The following is a 21765-nucleotide window of genomic DNA, read 5'->3' as shown; positions in this document are numbered from 1 at the left end:
GCATTATCACCTGCATACCGCAGGTTACTGAGCTTGATTCCATTTTTATTGAGACGCCTTCATCAATATCTCTTAGAGTTTAGAGCCTCTTTAAAAATGTGCTTTGAGTACAGATTGAACATCAGCGGTGAAATTATGCATCCCTGTCTCACTCTCCTTAAAATTTTGACCTGATCTGTATATTATCCATCTATTCGGAGCACTGCTGATTGATTCCAATACAGGTTAGCTATTATTTTCAGGTCTCTTCCGTCAATCATTTGTTCATGCCTGCCTCTATCGAAAGCCTTCTTGTAGTCAATCAGGCATGCAAAAACATCACAGCTGACATCTCTACATTTCTGAAACAACACCTGCACGCTAAATAAAACCTCCCTCATACCAACAGCGTTCACAAATCCAAACTGATTGGGCGCAATTTGTTCTTCGCATTTTCGGTAAATTGTGGTAGTAATAAAAGAAAATCTTCCTTTTAAATAAGTTTAATCAAATGAAAAGCCGATTGACTTTAAATTTACATGTTAACTTAAATAAAATACTTAACCCATTCCGTCAAAGCTTATTTCGCAAAATTATCCCGCGACACCTGTACAAACGCCTTTGAAAATGCCCGACAAGTCCCAAGCAATTTCACCTTTATAGGTTCCACAACAGATTTTGGAACCATTGTCGGTAGGTCTTCAAACGAATCAAAAAATCGCCGTCCGTCCGTCGGACGGACAGCCGGGCGGGCGGCAATCTATAAATCGCGCTTAAGTGCCAATGTAATTTTTCATTAATCGTTTTAAAGCATATTTTGTGTTGAAACAAAGTAAAGGACCCGCTCTTTGGCGATCGGCGCCCCCAACATCCCGGCGCCCGTGTGCACCGCACACCCTGCACAATAGGTAAAACCGCCTCTGTCAACACCATCCCAAAATGGAAAGAGACGATATCATTCATGTGTCAAATTAGCAAAATCTAGAAGTCCAATACATAAGTGGGCAAAAACAACCATAGTTTGTTCAAAATGCAAGTAGGTAGTATGTATGCGGTAAGCACAGATAAGTCAAAAATGTTTCTGTATCCTACGATGATGCCAATTCCACTGAAGAAGAAAACTCCGGGTAAATTATAAATTGGTATCTTTTAACTGTTCCATTAACGTCTAGAAATAATATAAAAGTGTTATTTTTAAATTAGTTTAAATAAAGAAGCACGTTTTTGATTAATTTATATGTGGACATTTATTGACCCTCCTTGGTCCTCGGTGTTTCTAATAAAAGATTGGTCCTGCAAGCGTTAAAGTGCTTACGATATATTGAAAATAAATTAATAAATAAATGCAATTATATGAGCCAAAAGCACAGACATAAATTAGTACATTAATCAAAATAACGGCGTCACTACATTTTTAAGAGTGTAGGCGCAAATATTTTACGGCTATCCCTACTTTTTCTGTGTTTACACGGCAAATTACGTGTATTTAGTAAAATTCTCACTGATATGGATATGTAAACATTACTTGACAATGTCATCATTAACTTTAAAGAGATGGCTGTTGAATGTTCTTGGATAACTGTTACTTGTATAATTGCATTATTAATTCAGTTAATTAATGTGATAATTTTTTCACTATTTCACTATTCACTAATTTTTTTCAACTATGTATTCAGTGAATGTAATAATTTATATACTGTACAACAAAAACTAATACTCAATCGAGAAAAGAGGAAAAGTGATAAAGTGATTTTTTAATAATATATTGTTACTATGGAACGCTTACATTTTTGAACATCTTTAACAACAAAATACTTGGATCACATAATATATCCTGGTGTATTCTCTGCTTGGATCTTCCATAAATAATAAACAATAAATAACTTTTTATTAAGTTCACGTCTTAAATCAATTATGTATCAAATACACTATCAATATTATTTAATCAACAACTCAAAATATTCCCGATGCCATGTCATATATTTAAAATTGTCACTGTCTTGTCACCATATTCTATTCGGCTCAATGCGTTGTATGACAAAGATATCGAATGTTCGATTTGAAAAATATCACCACGGGCACGGTGTCCATTTTTTTTTCGAATCCTGAAAAAACTCATATTTTTTTAAATTTAAACGCAGAAGGAAAGACTAAATTAATATCGAGGGCCGAAAGTCCCTTAGAATAAATAAAAAGTTTCGTTTGAATGAGATATTTGAAATTAAAAATCACACTACATTTTCTCTTAATTTTTCACCCCTGTAACTTATTAAAATAAACATTATAGAAGTTTTCAGGGACTTTCGGCCCTCGGTAAGAATGTAATCTTATTCTGCGTTTAAAATTTTCAAAAATAATTATTAATTTTCTCAGGAGTCGAAAAAAATTAATTCCATTTAAATAGCATTAGAGCCGAAATTTTGTATCGATCCCCTTAACTTCAAATATCTCGAAAAATAATGACTTTATGGGTACGAATAAAGAGTATGTTATTTACAAAGAAAGTATTGGAGAATAAGAAAAATTGCGCTAAAATAGCAATTCCACCAGTGGCGTAGAATTTGAGAAGGATCAACCATTCACTTTCCCCTGTCGTACACCTCTGGTAGTAATCAGAAACGTTTGTTTAACAAAGTTTAGTAGCGTGTTATGTACCTACACTTCTTGCCACGTATGACAAGGATATGTTAAATATTTTTAAAGTACTGGGTACAAATAGTTTTAACATTTTTAAATAAAAACACGCTGTAACTCAGTAAGGAGCCATATTTTATTTAAGTGATTTGGGTTAAATCTTAATATTTTGAGCTCAGAAATCTACAGTTAAAATATTTCCAATTATTACATTTAATAAAACATACTGTACATTTTAATAAAACCATTGAAAACACACTTACTATTTATTATTTCTGCATTGAAAACACACTTACCTAAAGGCAAGCAAGCAGCATAACTGACATAGCCTTCTTCTGCGTGAGGCGTTTGGACATAAAGCCAATGTTGATTCTTGAAAACGGCGTTAACAACCATGCCTAGTGGTAGAGATATTTCTGCTTGATATCCCCCAACTCTCGTTTGATATAGAACGCTTGGAAAAGCTAACACAACTGGTATATTTGCAGGTTTTTCGATCGTTGCCTGAAAACAAAAACAATAGTAAAATACATTAATAGACCTATGGTTTAAAGTGTGTATTAGACATGGCGAAAAGCTCGGGTTCGTTCGAAAAAATATTCGTATGAGATTTTTTTTGCATAATCCCTTTCATGAGATAAGAAAGACATAAATACAAGGTACACGATAATTTAATGATTTTAATAATAAATATATCAAACAAGATACAAGGCGGCTGAAACAAGACAACAAGGAAAGTCAAAGAAGATAATGCGGAAACTCTAACTTTTGACCAAAAATGGGGAAATATTCAATATGCACTTGTGTCATTTGAAAAAACCCTCAACCCATTTGAAGAAAAATGAAAAGCTTGGATGTCAGTAGTGAACTTTTGGAAGACCTACAAAAACATAGAGTAAATACAAAGAATTTCAGAAAATATCAGAAAGAAAATTCGAGAGGCAAACGATAGGTGGCTCTCCGATAGATGCAAAGAAATAGAAGCTTTAGATAAAAGCTATGATAGCTTTAATTTACAAAAAAAATCAAACAGAAATCAAACGTGGAAGTAGCTAGAACGATAGGAAATGAAGCTGAAATATTAACTAACAAACGATGCAAACTTGAGTACCTGCTTATAGGACATGTGATGAGAGGGCAAAAATACTCATTATTACAACTCATTATTACAACCCATTATTAAAACTCTTTGTGCAAAGTCAAAAATCGAGGAAAGCGAAATATTCTCAATTTTTTTATATAGGTATATATTTTTTTCTACGTTAAGATATAACTAAGATATAACGTCGATAAACTCGACTCAACTCGATTTGAACGCACTAGTGTAGATTGCACTAGTTGGTTGGGGTATTCTTTGATAGAACCTAGAACTATTTCGAGAGGCAGTCAACAGGGTAGAGTAGGGCGGAGTACATTGGTACGTGGGGCACCATGGGACAATTCGAATTTACCGTATTGATGCAATCCAATATTTCCGGTATTACAGTTATGGGCTGTCAGTCGACATGAAGGCATCATAACTCGTGTTATGTGTAGGAGTGCATTTAAAAATTTTGTGATCAAATAAAAATTTTAGGCGCCAAAAGTAAATTTTTTAACATTTCATGATATGGTAATGCAGTCCGCAAAACAAAGAGTGCTGCTATTCGTGATTTAATGTAATTATCTAAGACGGTTATAGGTTAAATGCCATATTTAAGTACAAGTATGAGTGCATTGTAAAATGGCAACTTAATGTTTTAGACGCCCGGGTCGGTTGGGGCAGATTGGATTAAATAGACGGGGACAAATTGGTACATTGTGTTAAACTGTCCCTCAATCAGAATTGTGGATTTTTCTACCTGATACAGGATGATATTAGCTCTAGTATACTTAAAAAACGCGACATTGTAGCTAAGCTGCCTTATTCCAGTGAAGTCCCCAGTTAGTACCAGAAGGCTGGCATCTTATATTAAACTTTCCAGTTTGGTTTGTGAACTGTTTGTTAAACTTTGTGTTGTTTTATGAAAGTCACAAATAACTTTATCAAAAAGATCAATTTTATTATTCGTTACATGTTTCTCACCATTTGGACAGCTTGAGGCTATTTGCTCCAAACTGCCCCCCACATTGGTAAAATGATGTACATAATTTTATTTCAAATTTTTTTCATAAACTATTTAAAAATGTATACCTTCTTCTTCTTCTTCTTCTTCTTCCTTCTTGTGTGTAGGCTTTAAAGCCTGTTTTTTCTTCAACACTAGCCTCTTAAATTGTTTAAATTATCGCACCATCGTTTTCTTGGTCTGCCAATACCTACTTCTTCGTTCATTTGGTCACTTATCTCGTGCTATTCGTACTATCCTATCCTCTGTCATTCTACTTCAATTTATACCAAAATTTATACCTATTTCATAAAAAATAATATCGTTAAACATCATACTAACTATTTAGTCCAGGAACCAAAGCTTTTCACCTCGCAATTTTTACAGAATGGATCAATTGGCTTGAAAATTTGAGAATAAGTAGTGGATGGTCCATGGATCAAAATCTATATGATGCCGACAGGCGCTTTAACCATGGGGGTGGTTGCCACCCCATCTCGGGGGTGGAAATTTTTTATTATATTTTGACTGCAAAAGTTAATAAAAACATTCATTATAAGCAAAAAAACGTTCTATACATTTTTTTGATAAAATTAATAGTTTTTGATTTTTTCACTATCGAAAGTGTTAGTTTTATATCTAAAAAATCAATGTTTTTCGATGGTATACTCATTTACGATTCACTCAATTTTGCCGTAGAACAAATTTTATCAGACCAAGTTCTTGGGAATTAAATTACCTACAATTTCATATTTTAACATTTTTTCGTATCTCTGATGCTAATCTTTCTATTCTGAAAAAGGGCAATTTTTACCAAATTTCAAACATTCATTATTCGCTTTAAACTTCAGTTTTTTAAAAACTAATCATTCTAAGCCAGTCAAACTTCTAGATCTATTTATAATACATAAATAAAGAAGAATAAATAAGGCCAATGACTAAAAACACCGACAACTTACATTATTTTGCTTCCAATTGGATTTCTCCTTTTTTTTTTCAAAAAAATATATTGATTTTTTAACCGTAACTTTTTATTTTTTATACTAGAAAGTTCGTTAAAAAAGAATTTTGTAGGTTTTTACAATATCTATAAGGTTATCGGTATTAAATCCCTTTAAAATTCTCAGTCGCAAAAAGAGGTGGCATTAAAAGGGTTGGTAAAGGTGGTTTTTGCATGATATTACAAGTTTTAATTGCCAACAGCTCACTCAATTTTTGCTGTAAAAAATTTTTTTGCAAACCAAGTTCTTGGTAATTAAATAAGCTACAATCTCATATTTAAATATTTTTTCGTATCTCTGATGCTAATCTTTCTATTCTGAAGAAAACGGCATTTTTTACCAAACTACAAAAACTCGTTATTCGCTTTTAACTCCATTTTTTTAAAAACTAATCATTTTAAGCCGATCAAACTTCTAGATTCTAGAATCTATTAACAATACCTAAATCAAGAAAACCAAATCAGGTCAATGACAAATTTTAAATAGGGTGGTGATTAGGGGGTTGTTTACGATCACTTTTTTGCTGAAAAAAAATAGGGGCTGACACTCTTTTCATTATAAGTCACTTAATTATTTTAGCTAGAGATTTTTTTATTTCTGGAGTTACATATTTTTAAATACTTTAAATTAGTTTCAAAAAGTCATCCTCGAAAAATGCATAGTTTTTCCGTCCTTTGACTTTGAAACTACAATATTTAGCATTTGACGAAGAAGAGCCAACATATAATAAAGTATAGCTCGATTACTATTGGTCTTAAAGAAAATAAAAAAAAGGTTTTGTTTATTTTTTCAAAAGGTACATTTTTATTAAGTAAAGTTGTTTTGATAAAACGAAAACTTTTTGAGTTATTAGCAGAAAACTGATTAAAAACATTGATTTTTTCAATATAAAACTAACACTTTCGATAGCGAATTAATCGAAAACTATTAATTTTACCAAAAAAATGTATAGAACGTTTTTTTGCTTATAATGAATGTTTTTACCAACTCTTGGGGTCAAAATATAATAAAAATTTCAACCCCCGAGATGGGGTGGCAACCACCCCATGGTAAAAGCGCCTTTTGGCATGATATAGATTTTGATCCTTGGACTATCCACTACTTATTCTCAAATTTTCAAGCAAATCGATCCATTCTGTAAAAATTGCGAGGTTTTGTCCTATTTTAAGCTTCATTACTTGGACTAATTACCATGTTTTCTGGACTTGCTAATACAAACAGTACCTACCTAGGTATTAAAATATAAGCTCCCGATAACAAGTGTTCCAAGCTACCCCACCCTCCCCTACGCATAGTCATGATGATTTCTAGCGTTCAATAGAAAATGGAACTTGAAGAAGAAGAATAAATAAAAATAAATAATAGCTTAAGTTTTAAATCGTCATTCCATTATTACATATGAGAGTGAAACAATAACAAAAGGCAACAAAAGAATGAAAAGAAAACAAAAGTACATAACAACAATCGGGAAAAATGGTAAAAATCAAATTTAGCAAATTAATTATATGTATACTGAAACCCCTGGAAATTATAGACTGGAAATGAAACAGAAGCTGAGGTCAGATAGAAGAAGTTCCAGAAACAAGTATTATCAGGCAATAACACAACAAAGAAAATTTGACAATAATGACAAGAAATATTAAAATAAGCAATCGGACGCTAAAAGACAAGGATTTCACACGAAGAAGTTTAACTCGTTTTATAAATCGGTTATGATAAGCAACTCTGCTGTAGGTACCTACAGTTTGAATAACATAAATTTCTGTCTTTAAAAGTTACGCCCTGTATCTTTTTGCAAGCACCATCTCATACTAAATTAGCGAGCAGCACTCCTACAATTCTGACGGAATTCCGAGAAGAACCCATAGTTCACTCCCTGGTCCGGTGCCCATCATTTCGACTGATTCCCCGTCGAAGAGGTGGTATTTACGCTGTCATGGGGCAATTAAAAAACGATCCACTTGATGGGTCATGGGGCAGACAAACAGCTGTCTTGCCGATCACGGTTCCGGTCTGCCCGAGACACGCTAAGTCACGGTACGGGTTTGGTATGGTACGCGGGTTCTTTCAAATCTTATAGTGCAGTCACTGAAGGTGGATATGAGCTACTACCAGTCCCGGATTATGAATCATGAGGCCCCTAGGCAACCCAAGCTATGAGGCCCTTTAAGAAGCCTCCGCCTTCTACCTTCAAAACCACGATAATCTTTTCATCTTCGAGCGGTATCCTATAGATAGGTATCCCCTATAATATAGACCAAGAGGCAGCGCTGACAAATCTCTTTGAATTTACTAAAGCTAGATTTTTCACAGTTGATTACTGTGAGTGTGTAGAGAAACATACTGCGGTCGGTCAAGCGAAACGTAGAACAGGGGTTACTGAGAGGGTATCAAAGTTGCTTTCCTACGAAGGTAACTAAATCAATTTACTAAGGCTGAAAATCAGTACACATATTCTAAATTAAATATAAATAAAAGTTATTATAGTCGGTCAGCTGTATGACGGGACAGAGCCGGTCGGTCGGCCGCAATAGTCGATTGAGGAAATGAAGCATTTTGCCTCTCAATTTTTTCGTCCAGCATGGATTTACTTGAAATTTTCACAGAAGGTAGGGCATACTCCAAGGATCATTTTCTATATAATGCCTATATCATAAGCTAAAACCTTGGGGATGGTTGCCACCCCTTCTCGGGGGTGGGAATTTTTTATTACATTTTAATTATGCAATTCGATGAAAAAAGTGATTCTAAGAAAAAAATGTTTTTTAAGTTTTCTTCATAAAACTAATATTTCTCGAGTTATTCGCGCTTGAAAAATCGACTTTTTTAGAGGGTTTATTGAGAATACATCGAAAAATATGCATTTAATCAAAAAAACTGCAAATATCAAAATTGTATCTTTTAGTAACACAAACCAAATTATTTTCCAATAATATCTATAGACCAATAGAAACCGAGATACGGCATGTTAAAGGTTAGCTTTTTTCGTCAAATGCATAATTTGAAATATTCAAAGACAAATAATGGGAAAAATTTGCATTTTTCGAGGAAAACTTAAAATTCTTTTTTGAAGTATACAATTAGACCTTTAAAAAAATAATAAAAAGTTTCTAGCATAAAAATTAAGCGACTTATAATCAAAAAATGTCGGTACCTGCTTTTCTCTACGAAAAAATCAGTGAAAACAACCCACTACCCCTAACTACCTTTCTAATTCAAAATTGGTCTTCACCTTTCTGAAGTTCCTTTTATATTTATACTATCAGTCAAACTCAAGGAGTTTGACTTATTTAAAATGCCTAATTTTGAAAAAATTGGAGTTTAAAGAAAAATTGACTTTTTGCAATTTGGTATTTTTTACCTTTTACTTCAAAATATCTCCGAAAATACTGAAGATACGAAAAAATTTTAAACTACTAAATTGTAGATTTTTTAATGACTAAAATTACCCTGTGCATAGATTTTCATTACAGTGAATAGATAGCAGGTATAGCTGTTTAAAACCTCTATTTACCAGCAAACACCCTCTTATTCGAGCTCTTTAAACCCGCCCCAATTAAAAACTAAGGAATCTTACTAAATTTAATTTACACAGTCTTATAGCTCTTTAAAAACCCTACAAAATAATTTTTGAAGATTTTTTTTATCGCCAAAAATATATAGACTATTTTTCGAGGTATTCTCAAAAAACCCTCTAAAAAGTCGATTTTTTCGTCGAAAAACTGTTATTTTCAAGCGCGAATAACTCGAAAAATATTAGTTTTACAAAGAAAATGTAAAAAACATTTTTTCTTAGAATCACCGTTGCCATCGAAATACATGGTTAAAATGTAAAAAAATTCCCACCCCCCCAGATGGGGCAGCAACCACCCCCAAGGTTTTAGTGTATGATAGCGGCATGATATAGAAAATGATCCTTGGACGATTCCCTACCTTCTGTGAAAATTTCAAGTTAATCCATGCTAGACGAAAAAATTGTGAGCCAAAAAGCTTCATTTCCTCAATTGACTATTGGGGCCGACCGACCGACTTTGTCCCGTCATATAGCTGACCGACTATAATAACTTTTATTTATATTTAATTTAGAATGTTTGTACTGATTTTCAGCCTTAGTAAATGGATTTAGTTACCTTCGTAGGAAAGCATCTTTGATGCCCTCTCAGTAACCCCTGTTCTACGTTTCGCTTGACCGACTGCAGTATGTTTCTCTACATAATCACAGTAATCAACTGTGAAAAATCTAGCTTTAGTAAATTCAAAGAGATTTTTCAGCGCTGCCTCTCCGTCTATAAGATATGTACAGTGATGAGCGCGCTAATAACCGGCAAGATAACGCAAAAGATGTAAAATATAATACATTGCGGAACAAAAAGAGATGAAACTAGTGGAGGTGGAAATTATCGTTATATACGTATGCATAATTAACATTACATTACATAGTTTACCACTTTTAGACGACTGTGACAGAAATATTTTATAAAATTCTACTGTCACAGTGACAGTTGTCATACTCCTCTGATACGTCTAATGGTGGGAAACTATGTAATGTAATGTTAATTTATTCGTTTATAACGATAATTTCCACCTCCACTAGTTTCATCTCTTTTTGTTTCGCAATGTATTATGTTTTCCATCTTTTGCATTATCGTATTAGTGCGCTCATCACTGTATAACGGTGACAGTTTTTAAAAATTTTCATTTTTGAAAATGACCCTTCGCCTGTTGCATTTGTAATCATTAGCGTAAGATAAGTCTTAAAAGCTACAACACGACCAAAATTAACTCTTAATTTGAGATTTGGATGCGGACTGTTATTGACGTTCAGTTTTTCCACATTTTCTGAATTTTATTTTGGTACCGTGCAACTTGGCGACACGTTATCAAAATACAATTCAAGAAATTTGGAAAAACCGAACGTCAACACCAGTGCGCATCCAAATCTCAAATATAAAGTGAATTTGGTCATGCGAATGGTTGACTGACACATTTGGAAACGTCAATTCCAGTTTGTTCTCATAAATAACCCAAAATCACCGCGAAGCAGGAATAAATTGTTTACCCTGCAAATCTTGGAGCTGGGAGCTGGGCTACAAAATATTTGAACTGCACTAGTTCGTCTTCAATTTCAGAATGAGTAGGTATCATCAAGATAGTTTACATGTAGATTTGAAGCCTACTCCTTTTTTTGGGTATCATTTAGTTTTGGAAAAACACACAAAACACACAAAACACCAAAACACTATAATGACGACTCAGCTCAGTAATTAGCTTATCCAAAATAGGGCTTTTCATCGATTGTTATTTGTTTCGAGCTTCTGTCATGTGTCACATAATATTAATATATCTATGTCGTACGTCTTTGGTTTGTATCACCGTTTGTACCAATAACGTACGACGTAGATATATTAATATTATGTGACACATGATTGAAGCTCGAAACAAATGACTGTGAATGAAAAGCCCTATTGGTACGTTTCAACCTTTAACTTTTCTACATATTGTAGAAAAACTTCACTGGAATTAGTAGCATCAAAATGTAGTTTTCTTGCTGACTTTCGTTTATTCTCGTCGGAATATTAAGAGCTAAGAGTATTGTAGACTTGTAGATCGCAGGCCTTCTGCTCGTAGTAAGCAAAAATTATCTCTTTGGGATTTTGAGAACTCCAAAAGTAAATTTAGAAGCTGAACTGCAGTTTGAAGTCCAATCTCTTGTCTCTGTAATGCTTTACTGATAGCGTCGATGCGTTCTAAAATTTGTTAGATACCCAAAACTCATTCAATATGAATGTTTCTTTTTTTGACATTTATTTTAACAAACACTTAGCCATGAACTGTTTCAGCTTTCTGATTAGTGTCATCAGCAAGCATGAAGAGCAGATTTGAAGACGTTGTAACCTTTAGACAAAGCTCTTGCTGCATCAGCCCTTGCACTCCATCTAGTGCTGCTTGTTCTTTTAAGGACTAGATCGTGGCGAATGGGATTGTTTAGTGAAGTTTAATTTAAGCATTTGATCATAACTTCTCAATGTTGGGTATGCTACCTTACTTACTATTTGATCAACTGCTGCACCTAACTAAACCACAACAGTTATTCTCTTCCAAAGAACAAAACAAAATTAAGAAGAAATAAGAGGCTAAATGATAAATTTCGCGGGAAACTAGAGCGAAAGGAATGGGTAGTGGAGGAGAGAGTAGGGAGGGAAACCCTGCAGACTGACAGGCAATACTGTTACAAAGAAACCCGAATAAATACAAAGACATTCAGAGAAACATCAGAAAGAAAATTCGAGAGGCAAAAGAGAGGTGGCTCTCCGACAGATGCAAAGAAATAGAAGATCTGGATAAAAAGTATGATAATATGTATATAGTTTTAATTTACACAAAAAAATCAAAGAAATGGCAGGTTCTAGAAAAAGCACAAGAACGAATACCCTTAAAAATGATAAATGGGATATTAGTACTGATGTGAAGGAGAGATTGCGTCACTGGACCAATTACAGCCAACTATTTAATGATGAAAGAGAAGAACTGTCATTAAAAATCACAGAGAATACCGGACCAAAAATATTAAGAGAAGAAGTCATCTATGCCATTAAAAACACAAAAGAGGGTAAAGCTACTGGACCAGATGATGTGCCCATCGAATTATTAAAACTTATTGAAGAAGATGTTATTAATGTAATGGTTGAACTCTTTGAAATCGACCGTTGTAGTTTGTAGCAATTCCTAAAAAGTCAAGTGCAACAACCTGCTCAGATCACAGAACAATATCTTTAATGAGTCACACACTTAAAACATTTTTGAAAATAATGCACCACAGAATTGTTAAAACTTTTGAAAATAAAATTAGTGACATACAATTTGGCTTTAGAAATAGTATGAGCACAATAGATGCTTTGTTCGGCTTGAATGTGCTGGTCCAGAGATGCATGGACATGAATCAGGATATGTACTTACGTTTTGTAGACTTTGAAAAGGCATTTGATAAAGGTCAACATAAAAAGCTTGTAGATATATTAAAAAGCAAAAATGTTGACAGTCGTGATATGAAAATTATATCTATATATATATTGGAATCAAACTGCCAAGGTAAGAGTTGACAACAGGGACACCCAAGATATCAAAATACAGAGAGGAGTCCGTCAGGGTTACGTGCTGTCTCCACTACCCTTCAATGTCTACAGTGAAGCGGTATTTCAAGAAGCGCTCTCAGATTCGATAGAAAGTATATCTATCAATGGAGAAGTTTTGAACAACTTACGTTTTGCGGACGATACAGTAATAATAACGGATAAAAACAATGATTTGCAGAACGTAATGCAAAGCCTTAATGAATGCTGTCATGAGTACGGACTGAAGATAAATTTAAAGAAAACTAAATGCATGATCATGACTAAATCAGCACACGTAAACATCCAGTTGACTATTGAAGACACTGTAATTGAGAGTGTGGATAGCTACAAATACTTAGGAACATGGATAACATCAAATGTAGACCAAACCAAAGAAATTAAGACACGTATTGAAATAGCATGTGAATCATTCATTCCACTTAAAAAGTTTCTTTGTTGTCGGGATATAAGGTTAGAACTATGCCTAAGGATGCTTCGGTGTTACGTGTTCTCTACTCTTCTTTATCGCTTGGAAGCGTGGACATTACTAGAAGTCCATGTGAATAAGTTGAAATCGGAGGTGAAAACCTTCAGTGACTGTACTATTTGGTATGGTACGCGGGTTCTTACTACTAGGTACTACTGCATGTCGGTTTATAACGTTCTCCGCCAGTTTCCGACTTCCAATCGCCACTTCGTCCGGTTGTTCCATAGGTCATCTTCTATGGCTCTTTCTCTCAGCTCTTTATTTATTCCTTCACTCCAACTTTTTCTCGGTCTACCACGTTTTCTCTTTCCTTCTGGTTGCTATTTTAATATTTCCTTTAGTATTCGTTGTTAATCCATTCTTTGTATATGTCTGAACCAGATACGTTGTTTTGTTGTTAGGTCTTCCGTGATTGTTCGTTTGATTCCCATTATTTCTCTAATGCGTTCGTTGGTAATCCTTTCTCTTCTAGATCTTCCTGGGGCTCTTTTCCAAAAATTCATTTCCGTTGCTCTCAGCGTTGCCAGTGTTCTTTCTTTCAGCAGCCATACCTCACAGCTGTATAAAGTGATACTTTTTATAAAATAAAAATGTGTACCATTTTTATTCAGTTGCAATGCGAAGGCAAAACTGTCTTATTTTTCACTTAGAACAGAGAGCGCAAGCCAGCACTCTAAATCGACGATATTTTCGACTCTGTTTGGAGTCATTATCAGAGAGGCGTAGGCCTGCTGCTCTTTGCCCCAAGTGACTAATCTTCGAGAGCTTATCCCCGCATTGCAACTGACGTTAATGGAGTAGATGTCTAACGACATCTGGTAACTGAAAGTCAAAGTTTTTTAAAGTTTTCAACCTAATAGAAATATTAAAAATATTGAAAAATACTAAAAATATTCCTAAAATATATTTAATTGAAAACTTATAGGTCTATTTTCCTGGTAACACCTCCATGGCTTTTAAAAATTGCAAGCCAGATGGATGCTGAAGCAAAGAAGACAAGAGGGAATTAAAAAACTCACAATTCACGACCCCGTCTGTTCAGCTGGTAAATTCCAAAGGAAAATGGACCTAGTTACTCAAAGGAGTAAAACCAATATAAAATGAAACAAAATGTATACCATTTTCATTCAGTTGCAATGCGAAGGCAAAACTGTCTTATTTTTCACTTAGAACAGAGAGCGCAAGCCAGCACTCTAAATCGACGATTTTCGACTCTATTTGGAGTCATCATCAGAGAGGCGTAGGTCTCCTGCTCTCTGCCCCTAGTTACAAATCTCCGAGAGCTTATCCCCGCATTACAACTGACGTTAATGGAGTAGGTGTCTAACGACATCTGCTAACTGAAAGTCAAAGTTTTAAAGTTTTCAACCTAACAAAAATATTAAAAATATTGAAAAATATTCCTAAAAGATATTTAATTAAAAACTTATTGGACCATTTTCCTGGTGACACCTCCATGGCTTCTAAAAATTGCAAGCCAGATGGATGCTGAAGCGAAGAAGACAAGAGGGAATTCAAAAAACTTACAATTCACGACCCCGCCTGTTAAGCTGGTACATTCCAACTGAAAATGTAATGGAATGGAATTTACCAGCTGAACAGACGGGGTCGTGAATTGTAAGTTTTTTGAATTCCCTCTTGTCTTCTTCCCTTCAGCATCCATCTGGCTTGCAATTTTTAGAAGCCATGGAGGTGTCACCAGGAAAATGGTCCAATAAGTTTTCAATTAAATATCTTTTAGGAATGTTTTTAATATTTTTCATATTTCTATTAGGTTGAAAACTTTAAAACTTTGACTGATACTTTTTACTACAGTCTCATATATCCTCTTTTTATGTTCTTTACTGATGGATTGGTTCCATAAAATGCTGTTTAACATTATGATGGCTTTTCTACCTGACTTATTTCTTTCTCTTATGGCTTTGTCTAATGTTCCATCGTGCGAAATAGTGATACCTAGATACTTGTAGTCACAGCAGTGCTTTATCATGGTGTTACCATCTAATAATAGATCTATTTGTTCTCCTCCAATGCACAAGTATTGGTTTTGTTTTTATTTACTTCTAGACCCCATCTATCATACTCTTCAATTAATTTTCGTGCCATATAGTTTAAATCGTCATAATCTTGAGCCATTATTACTTGATCGTCTGCAAAGTTGAGCGTATATACACACCATAGTGTTGGTGAGTGGTATCCCCATTCCCCATTGTTCTACATTTTTGTTTCCATTTTTTTAAATCACTTTCGAGGTATATTTTAAATAAAGTGGGGGACAGCCAACATACTTTCTTTAAAATCCACAAGGAAAAAGTTTTCCTGTAGTTGGCTGTATACCATATAATACAAAAAACAAAAGGTATATTATATAAGGTATATATAAGGTATATAAAAGGTATATATTTAAAATCTCTAAAAAGGGCTTTTAAATGTGCCACTCGACCAGACTTGCTATTTAAAAAACAGGGGGTTGATGCGGGGCAGTAGGGGGTTACATTTGAGGGCATGAATTTTGCATGAAAATTCGTCCCCCTTCCAATACAGGGTGTTTCATTGGGAAAGTAAAATACGTTAACTGTAGAAAGAGGACCTTAGGTGGCCTCAAAATACCATACTTAATGGGTCTTACTTCATTAATAACAAAGATACAGGGTGTTTTATCTATTTTGCCATTTTCTTATTTGGTTCATAACTTTTTAACCACACTGTATATTTATTTTATATTTGGCACGTAAATATTCTTTCATGTGGACAATCAATTAATTTATTTAAAATTGAAAAAATTCAGGTTCGGATTAAAAAATATTGGAAAAATATCCCGACCCCAAAAAACAACACCCTGTACATTAATTTTTTTTAAATGGATTTTGCATTTGAAAAAATGATGAAAAACTAAATTTAATGGTATACTTTGAATTTTCGGCAAAATGATTTTTCTTGTAAAATTTTGAATTTGAATTATGAAATTATGCGAATTGCGAGAGCTCTAAGTAGAAAAAAATTGAAATACAACTTACAGCTTGTTAAACACACTGTATATTTATTTTATATTTAACACCGAATATTATTTAAGGTGCCCAATCAATTATTTATTTAAAATTATCAAAAATCCAGGGCCGGATTAAAAAATATTAAAAAAAGGTTCCGACCCCAAAAAACACCCTGTACATTAATATTTTTTAAATAGATTTTGCGTTTAAAAGGAGGACGAAAAACTAAATTTAGTGGTATATTTTGAATTTTCGGCAAAATTATGTTTCTGGTAAAATTTTGAATTTGAATTCTGAAATTATGTGAATTGCAAGAGGTCGAAATAAAAAAATTAAAATGTGACTTAATTTTAATTAATACCATTATAGGTCTGGATCCCGCGTATGAAAAAAAAGTTGATTAATAGCAAGCTGAAAATTTGTTAATAGCTTAAGGTGATACAGTAGCGATCAACAGGTAGCCAAAACGCGTTCCAAGATTGCGGCTGCAATTTTGAATATTTTTTCGAGATATTTGGCACACGTATTCGTAATATAATAAGGAATGGCGGTACAGAGCCCAATTTGAAAAATATATTAATATGTGGAAATTACTCTGTAATTAAATACAATATTAAAAAAACGAGCCTGTACCGCCATTAAGAAAAACACAAAAATACACTTTCTTCAAATAAACTTTTTTATCCGATGCCTAGATTTTGTGTCATTTTGGAACTACTAATGAAATAAAAAATTTTAGTAGTTCCAAAATGACACAAAATCTAGGTATCGGATAAAAAAGTTTATTTGAAGAAAGTGTATTTTTTTGTTCTTCTTAATGGCGGTACAGGCTCGTTTTTTTAATATTGTATTTAATTACAGAGTAATTTCCACATAATAATATATTTTTCAAATTGGGCTCTGTACCTCCATTCTTTATTATATTACGAATACAAATTACAGTCGCAATCTTGGAACGCGTTTTGGCTACCTGTTGATCGCTACTGTTTCCTCTTAAGGGTGTCTAGTCGGATAAACTTTGATATATGGGAACACTGGAACAGGGGCAGTTTTAATTGTGGAACAGGTTAAAAATTTGGAACGGTCAGACCACGAAAACGGCACATTTATTTTGTCCGACAGAATAGACTTAAACTCTCCGAACAGAGATTAAACTCTCATGCAAAAATCAGACTGCTATTTATCATCAAATGGGCGTTTTAATGAGTGGAACATGTAGAATATGTCAAATGACAGGAATTATGACAGGTGATAAATTGCAGTCTGATTTTTGCATGAGAGTTTAATCTCTGTTCGGAGAGTTTAAGTCTGTTCTGTCGGACAAAATAAATGTGCCGTTTTCGTGGTCTGACCGTTCCAAATTTTTAACCTGTTCCACAATTAAAACTGCCCCTGTTCTAGTGTTCCCATATATCAAAGTTTATCTGACTAGAAACCCTTAAGCTATTAACAAATTTTCAGCTTGCTATTAATCAACTTTTTTTTCATACGCGGGATCCAGACCTATTATTTAATCTAAATTGGTAAAATGTTAACATTTCAGTATTTTTTTTATTATGGCGGCAAGTAATTCATAACAAATATTCACCTTTAATAATTAATGAATAAATAATAAAGAGTAAATAATAAAGATAATAAAAATAATAAAGAGAAAAAAAAATACATAATAGACCAAGAGGCAGCGCTGAAAAATCTATTTCAATTTACTAAAACTAGATTTTTCACAGTTGTTTACTGTGAGTGTGTAGAGAAACATACTGCGGTCGGTCAAGCGAAACGTAGAACAGGGGTTACTGAGAGGGTATCAAAGTTGCTTTCCTACGAAGGCAATTATTTCCATTTACTAAGGCTGAAAATCATTACACACATTCTAAATTAAATATAAATAAAAGTTATTCTAGTCGATCAGCTGTATGACGGGACAGAGCCGGTCGGTCGGCCCCAATAGTCGATTGAGGAAATGAAGCATTTTGGTTCGCAATTTTTTCGTCCAGCATGGATTTACTTGAAATTTTCACAGAAGGTAGGGAATAGCCCAAGGATCATTTTGTATATCATGCCGATATCATACGCTAAATCCTTGGGGGTGGTTGCCACCCCATCTCGGGGGTGGGAATTTTTTTATTACATATTAACCATGTAATTCGATGGAAAAAGTGATTCTAAGAAAAAATGTTTTTTACATTTTCTTCGTAAAACTAATATTTTTCGGGTTATTCGCGCTTGAAAATAACAGTTTTTCGACGAAAAAATCGACTTTTTTAGAGGGTATTTTGAAAATTCCTCGAAAAATATGCATTTAATAAAAAAACTGTAGATGTCGAAATTGTATCTTTTAGTAACACAAACCAAAATATTTTCCTATAACATCTTTAGGACCAATACAAACCGAGATACGGCATGTTAAAAGTTAGCTTTTTTCGTCAAATGTATAATGTGAAATATTCAAAGCCAAATAATGGGAAAAATTTACATTTTTCGAGGAAAACTTAAATAATCCTTCTTCAAGTATACAATTAGACCTTTAAAAAAAAATAATAAAAAGTTTCTAGCATGAAAATTAAGCGATTTACAAAAAAAAATGTCGGTACCTGCTTTTCTCTACGAAAAAATCAGTGAAAACAACCCCCTAACTACCTTCCTAATTCAAAATTGGTCTTCACCTTTCTGTAGTTCCTTTTATATTTATATTATCAATACACTCAAGGAGTTTAACCTATTTAAAATGCCTAATTTTGGAAAAATTGGAGTTTCAAGAAAAATTGATTTTTTGCAATTCGGTATTTTTCACCTTTTACTTCAAAATACCTCCGAAAATACTGAAGATATGAAAAAAATTACAAACTACTAAATTGTAGCTTTTTTAATGACTAAATACACCTTGTGCATAGATTTTCGTTACAGTGAATAGTTAACCAGATATAGCTGTTTAAAACCTTTATTTACCAGCAAACACCCCCTTATTCGAGCCCTTTAAACCCGCCCCAATTAAAAACTAAGGCATCTTACGGAATTTAATTTACACAGTCTTATAGCTCTTTAAAAATTCTACAAAATTATTTTTGAGGGGTCTCATTACTGAGACGGTATCAAAGTTGCTTTCCTACGAAGGTAATTAAATCCATTTACTAAGGCTGAAAATCAGTACACAGTGAGATATAAATTTTTTCCAAAATTAGGCATTTTAAATAAGTCAAACTCCTTGAGTGTATCGATAATATTATATAATATTATATAATATTATATAATTATATAATATTATATAATTTAATATATATTAAATATAAAAGGAACTACAGAAAAGTGAAGACCAATTTTGAATTAGGAAGGTTGTTAGGGGGTTGTTTTCACGGATTTTTTTCTTAGAGAAAAACAGGTACCGACATTTTTTTGATTATAAGTCGCTTAATTTTCATGCTAGAAACTTTTTAATATATTTTTTAAAGGTCTTATTGTAAAATTGAAAAAAGATTATTTAAGTTTTTCTCGAAAAATGCAAATTTTTCCCATTATTTGGCTTTGAATATTTCAAATTATGCATTTGACAAAAAAAGCTAACCTTTTACATGCCGTATCTCGGTTTGTGTTGGTCTTAAAGATATTATTGGAAAAGAATTTGGTTTGTGTTACTAAAAGATGCAATTTTGATATCTACAGTTCTTTTGATTAAATGCATATTTTTCGAGGTATTCTCAAAAAACCTACTAAAATTCACTTTGTTTTTCGTCGAAAAACTATTATTTTCATTGGCGAATAACTCGAAAAATATTAGTTTTACGAAGAAAATGTAAAAAACATTTTTTTCTTAGAATCACTTTTTGCATCGAATTACATCGTTAAAATGTAATAAAAAAATTCCCGCCCCCGAGATGGGGTGGCAACCACCCCATAGTTTTAGCGATATGATACCTTCCGTGAAAATTTCAAGTAAATCCATGCTGGACGAAAAAATTGCGAGGCAAAATGCTTCATTTCCTCAATCGACTATTGGGGCCGACCGACCGGCTCTGTCCCGTCATACAGCTGACCGACTATAATAACTTTTTTATATTTAATTTAGAATGTGTGTACTGATTTTCAACCTTAGTAAATAAAAATAATTACCTTCGTAGGAAAGCAACTTTGATACCCTCTCAGTAACCCCTGTTCTTCGTTACGCTTGACCGACCGCAGTATGTTTCTCTACACACTCACAGTAATCAACTGTGAAAAATGTAGCTTTAGTAAATTGAAATAGATTTTTCAGGGCTGCCTCTCCGTCTATAACTTTAATCAACCAACGATCTTAAAAAATAAAAAAAAAATAAAAAATTTATTTCAAAAAAATTAATTTTTAAAACTATAGTAATTGTTCAAAATGACCACCACCTTGTTCAAGACAAAGTCTTGCTATTTTTGTTATTTGTGTGACTGACTTTCTAATCTCGTCAGAGTATTCTTCATTTCTTGGAAGGCGTCTTGCATCCGGTCAAGAAGTTCTTCACTACTATTTATTTCCTCTTTATTAACTTTGGATTTTAGATATCCAAAAGTTAGTTTTCACCAATTTTTTTCTGTTTTTTTTTTAATTTTTAAGATAGTTCGTTGATTAAAGTTATGTCTTTTTGGTGGACTCTTTATTATTTATTCATTAATTAAAGGTGAATATTTGTTATGAATTATTTGTCACCATAATAATAAAATACTAAAATGTTAACATTCTACCAATTTAGATTAAATAATGGTATTAATTAAAATTAAGTCACATTTTAAGTTTTTTACTTCGAGTTTTTTTACAATTTTACCTGAAAAATCATTTTGCTTTTCATCATATTTTTAAATACAAAATCCATTTTACCAAAAATTAATGTACAGGGTGTTTTTTTGGGTTGGAACATTTTTCCAATATTTTTTAATCCGGTCCTGGATTTTTTTATAATTGTAAATAAATGAATTGATTAGGCACCTTAAATAATATTCGGTGTTAAACATAAAATAAATATACAGTGTGTTTAACAAGTTGTAAGTCGTATTTCAATTTTTTTTTCTACTTAGAGCTCTCGCCATTCGCATAATTTCAGAATTCAAATTCAAAATTTAACCAGAAAAATCATTTTGCCGAAAATTCAAAGTATACCACTAAATTTAGTTTTTATCCTCTTCAAATGCAAAAACTATTAAAAAAAATTAATGTACAGGGTGTTGTTTTTCGGTCGGAATATTTTTCCAATATTTTTTAATCCGGCCCTGGATTATTTACAATTTTAAATAAATTACTTGATTCTACATCTTAAATAATATTTGCGTGCCAAATATAAAATAAATATACAGTGTGGTTAAAAAGTTATGAACCAAGAAAATGGCAAAGTAGATAAAACACCCAGTATCTTTGTTATTAATGAAGTAAGACCCATTAAATATGGTATTTTTGATACCGCTTAAGTGTCCTCTTTCTACGGTTAACGTATGTTACTTTCCCAATGAAACACCCTGTATAAA

At 33.0% G+C, this 21765-nt stretch overlaps 1 protein-coding gene across 2 annotated transcripts in view; it reads right to left on the bottom strand.

The window, feature by feature from the left end:
- Positions 1 to 21765, bottom strand: part of LOC114334594 (uncharacterized) — a 179838-nt gene that overhangs the window by 4497 nt on the left and 153576 nt on the right. For both annotated transcript variants that reach the window (XM_050647261.1, XM_050647262.1), the window contains exon 4: positions 2910 to 3117. In XM_050647261.1, coding sequence (XP_050503218.1) covers positions 2910 to 3117 — 208 coding nt within the window. The remainder of the gene's footprint in view (positions 1 to 2909; positions 3118 to 21765) is intronic.

This window comes from Diabrotica virgifera, chromosome 3 (assembly GCF_917563875.1).
Source record: "Diabrotica virgifera virgifera chromosome 3, PGI_DIABVI_V3a".
Lineage (NCBI taxonomy): Eukaryota > Metazoa > Arthropoda > Insecta > Coleoptera > Chrysomelidae > Diabrotica > Diabrotica virgifera.
Note: the sequence above shows the minus strand (reverse complement) of the source record. Positions and strands in the feature narration are given on the sequence as shown.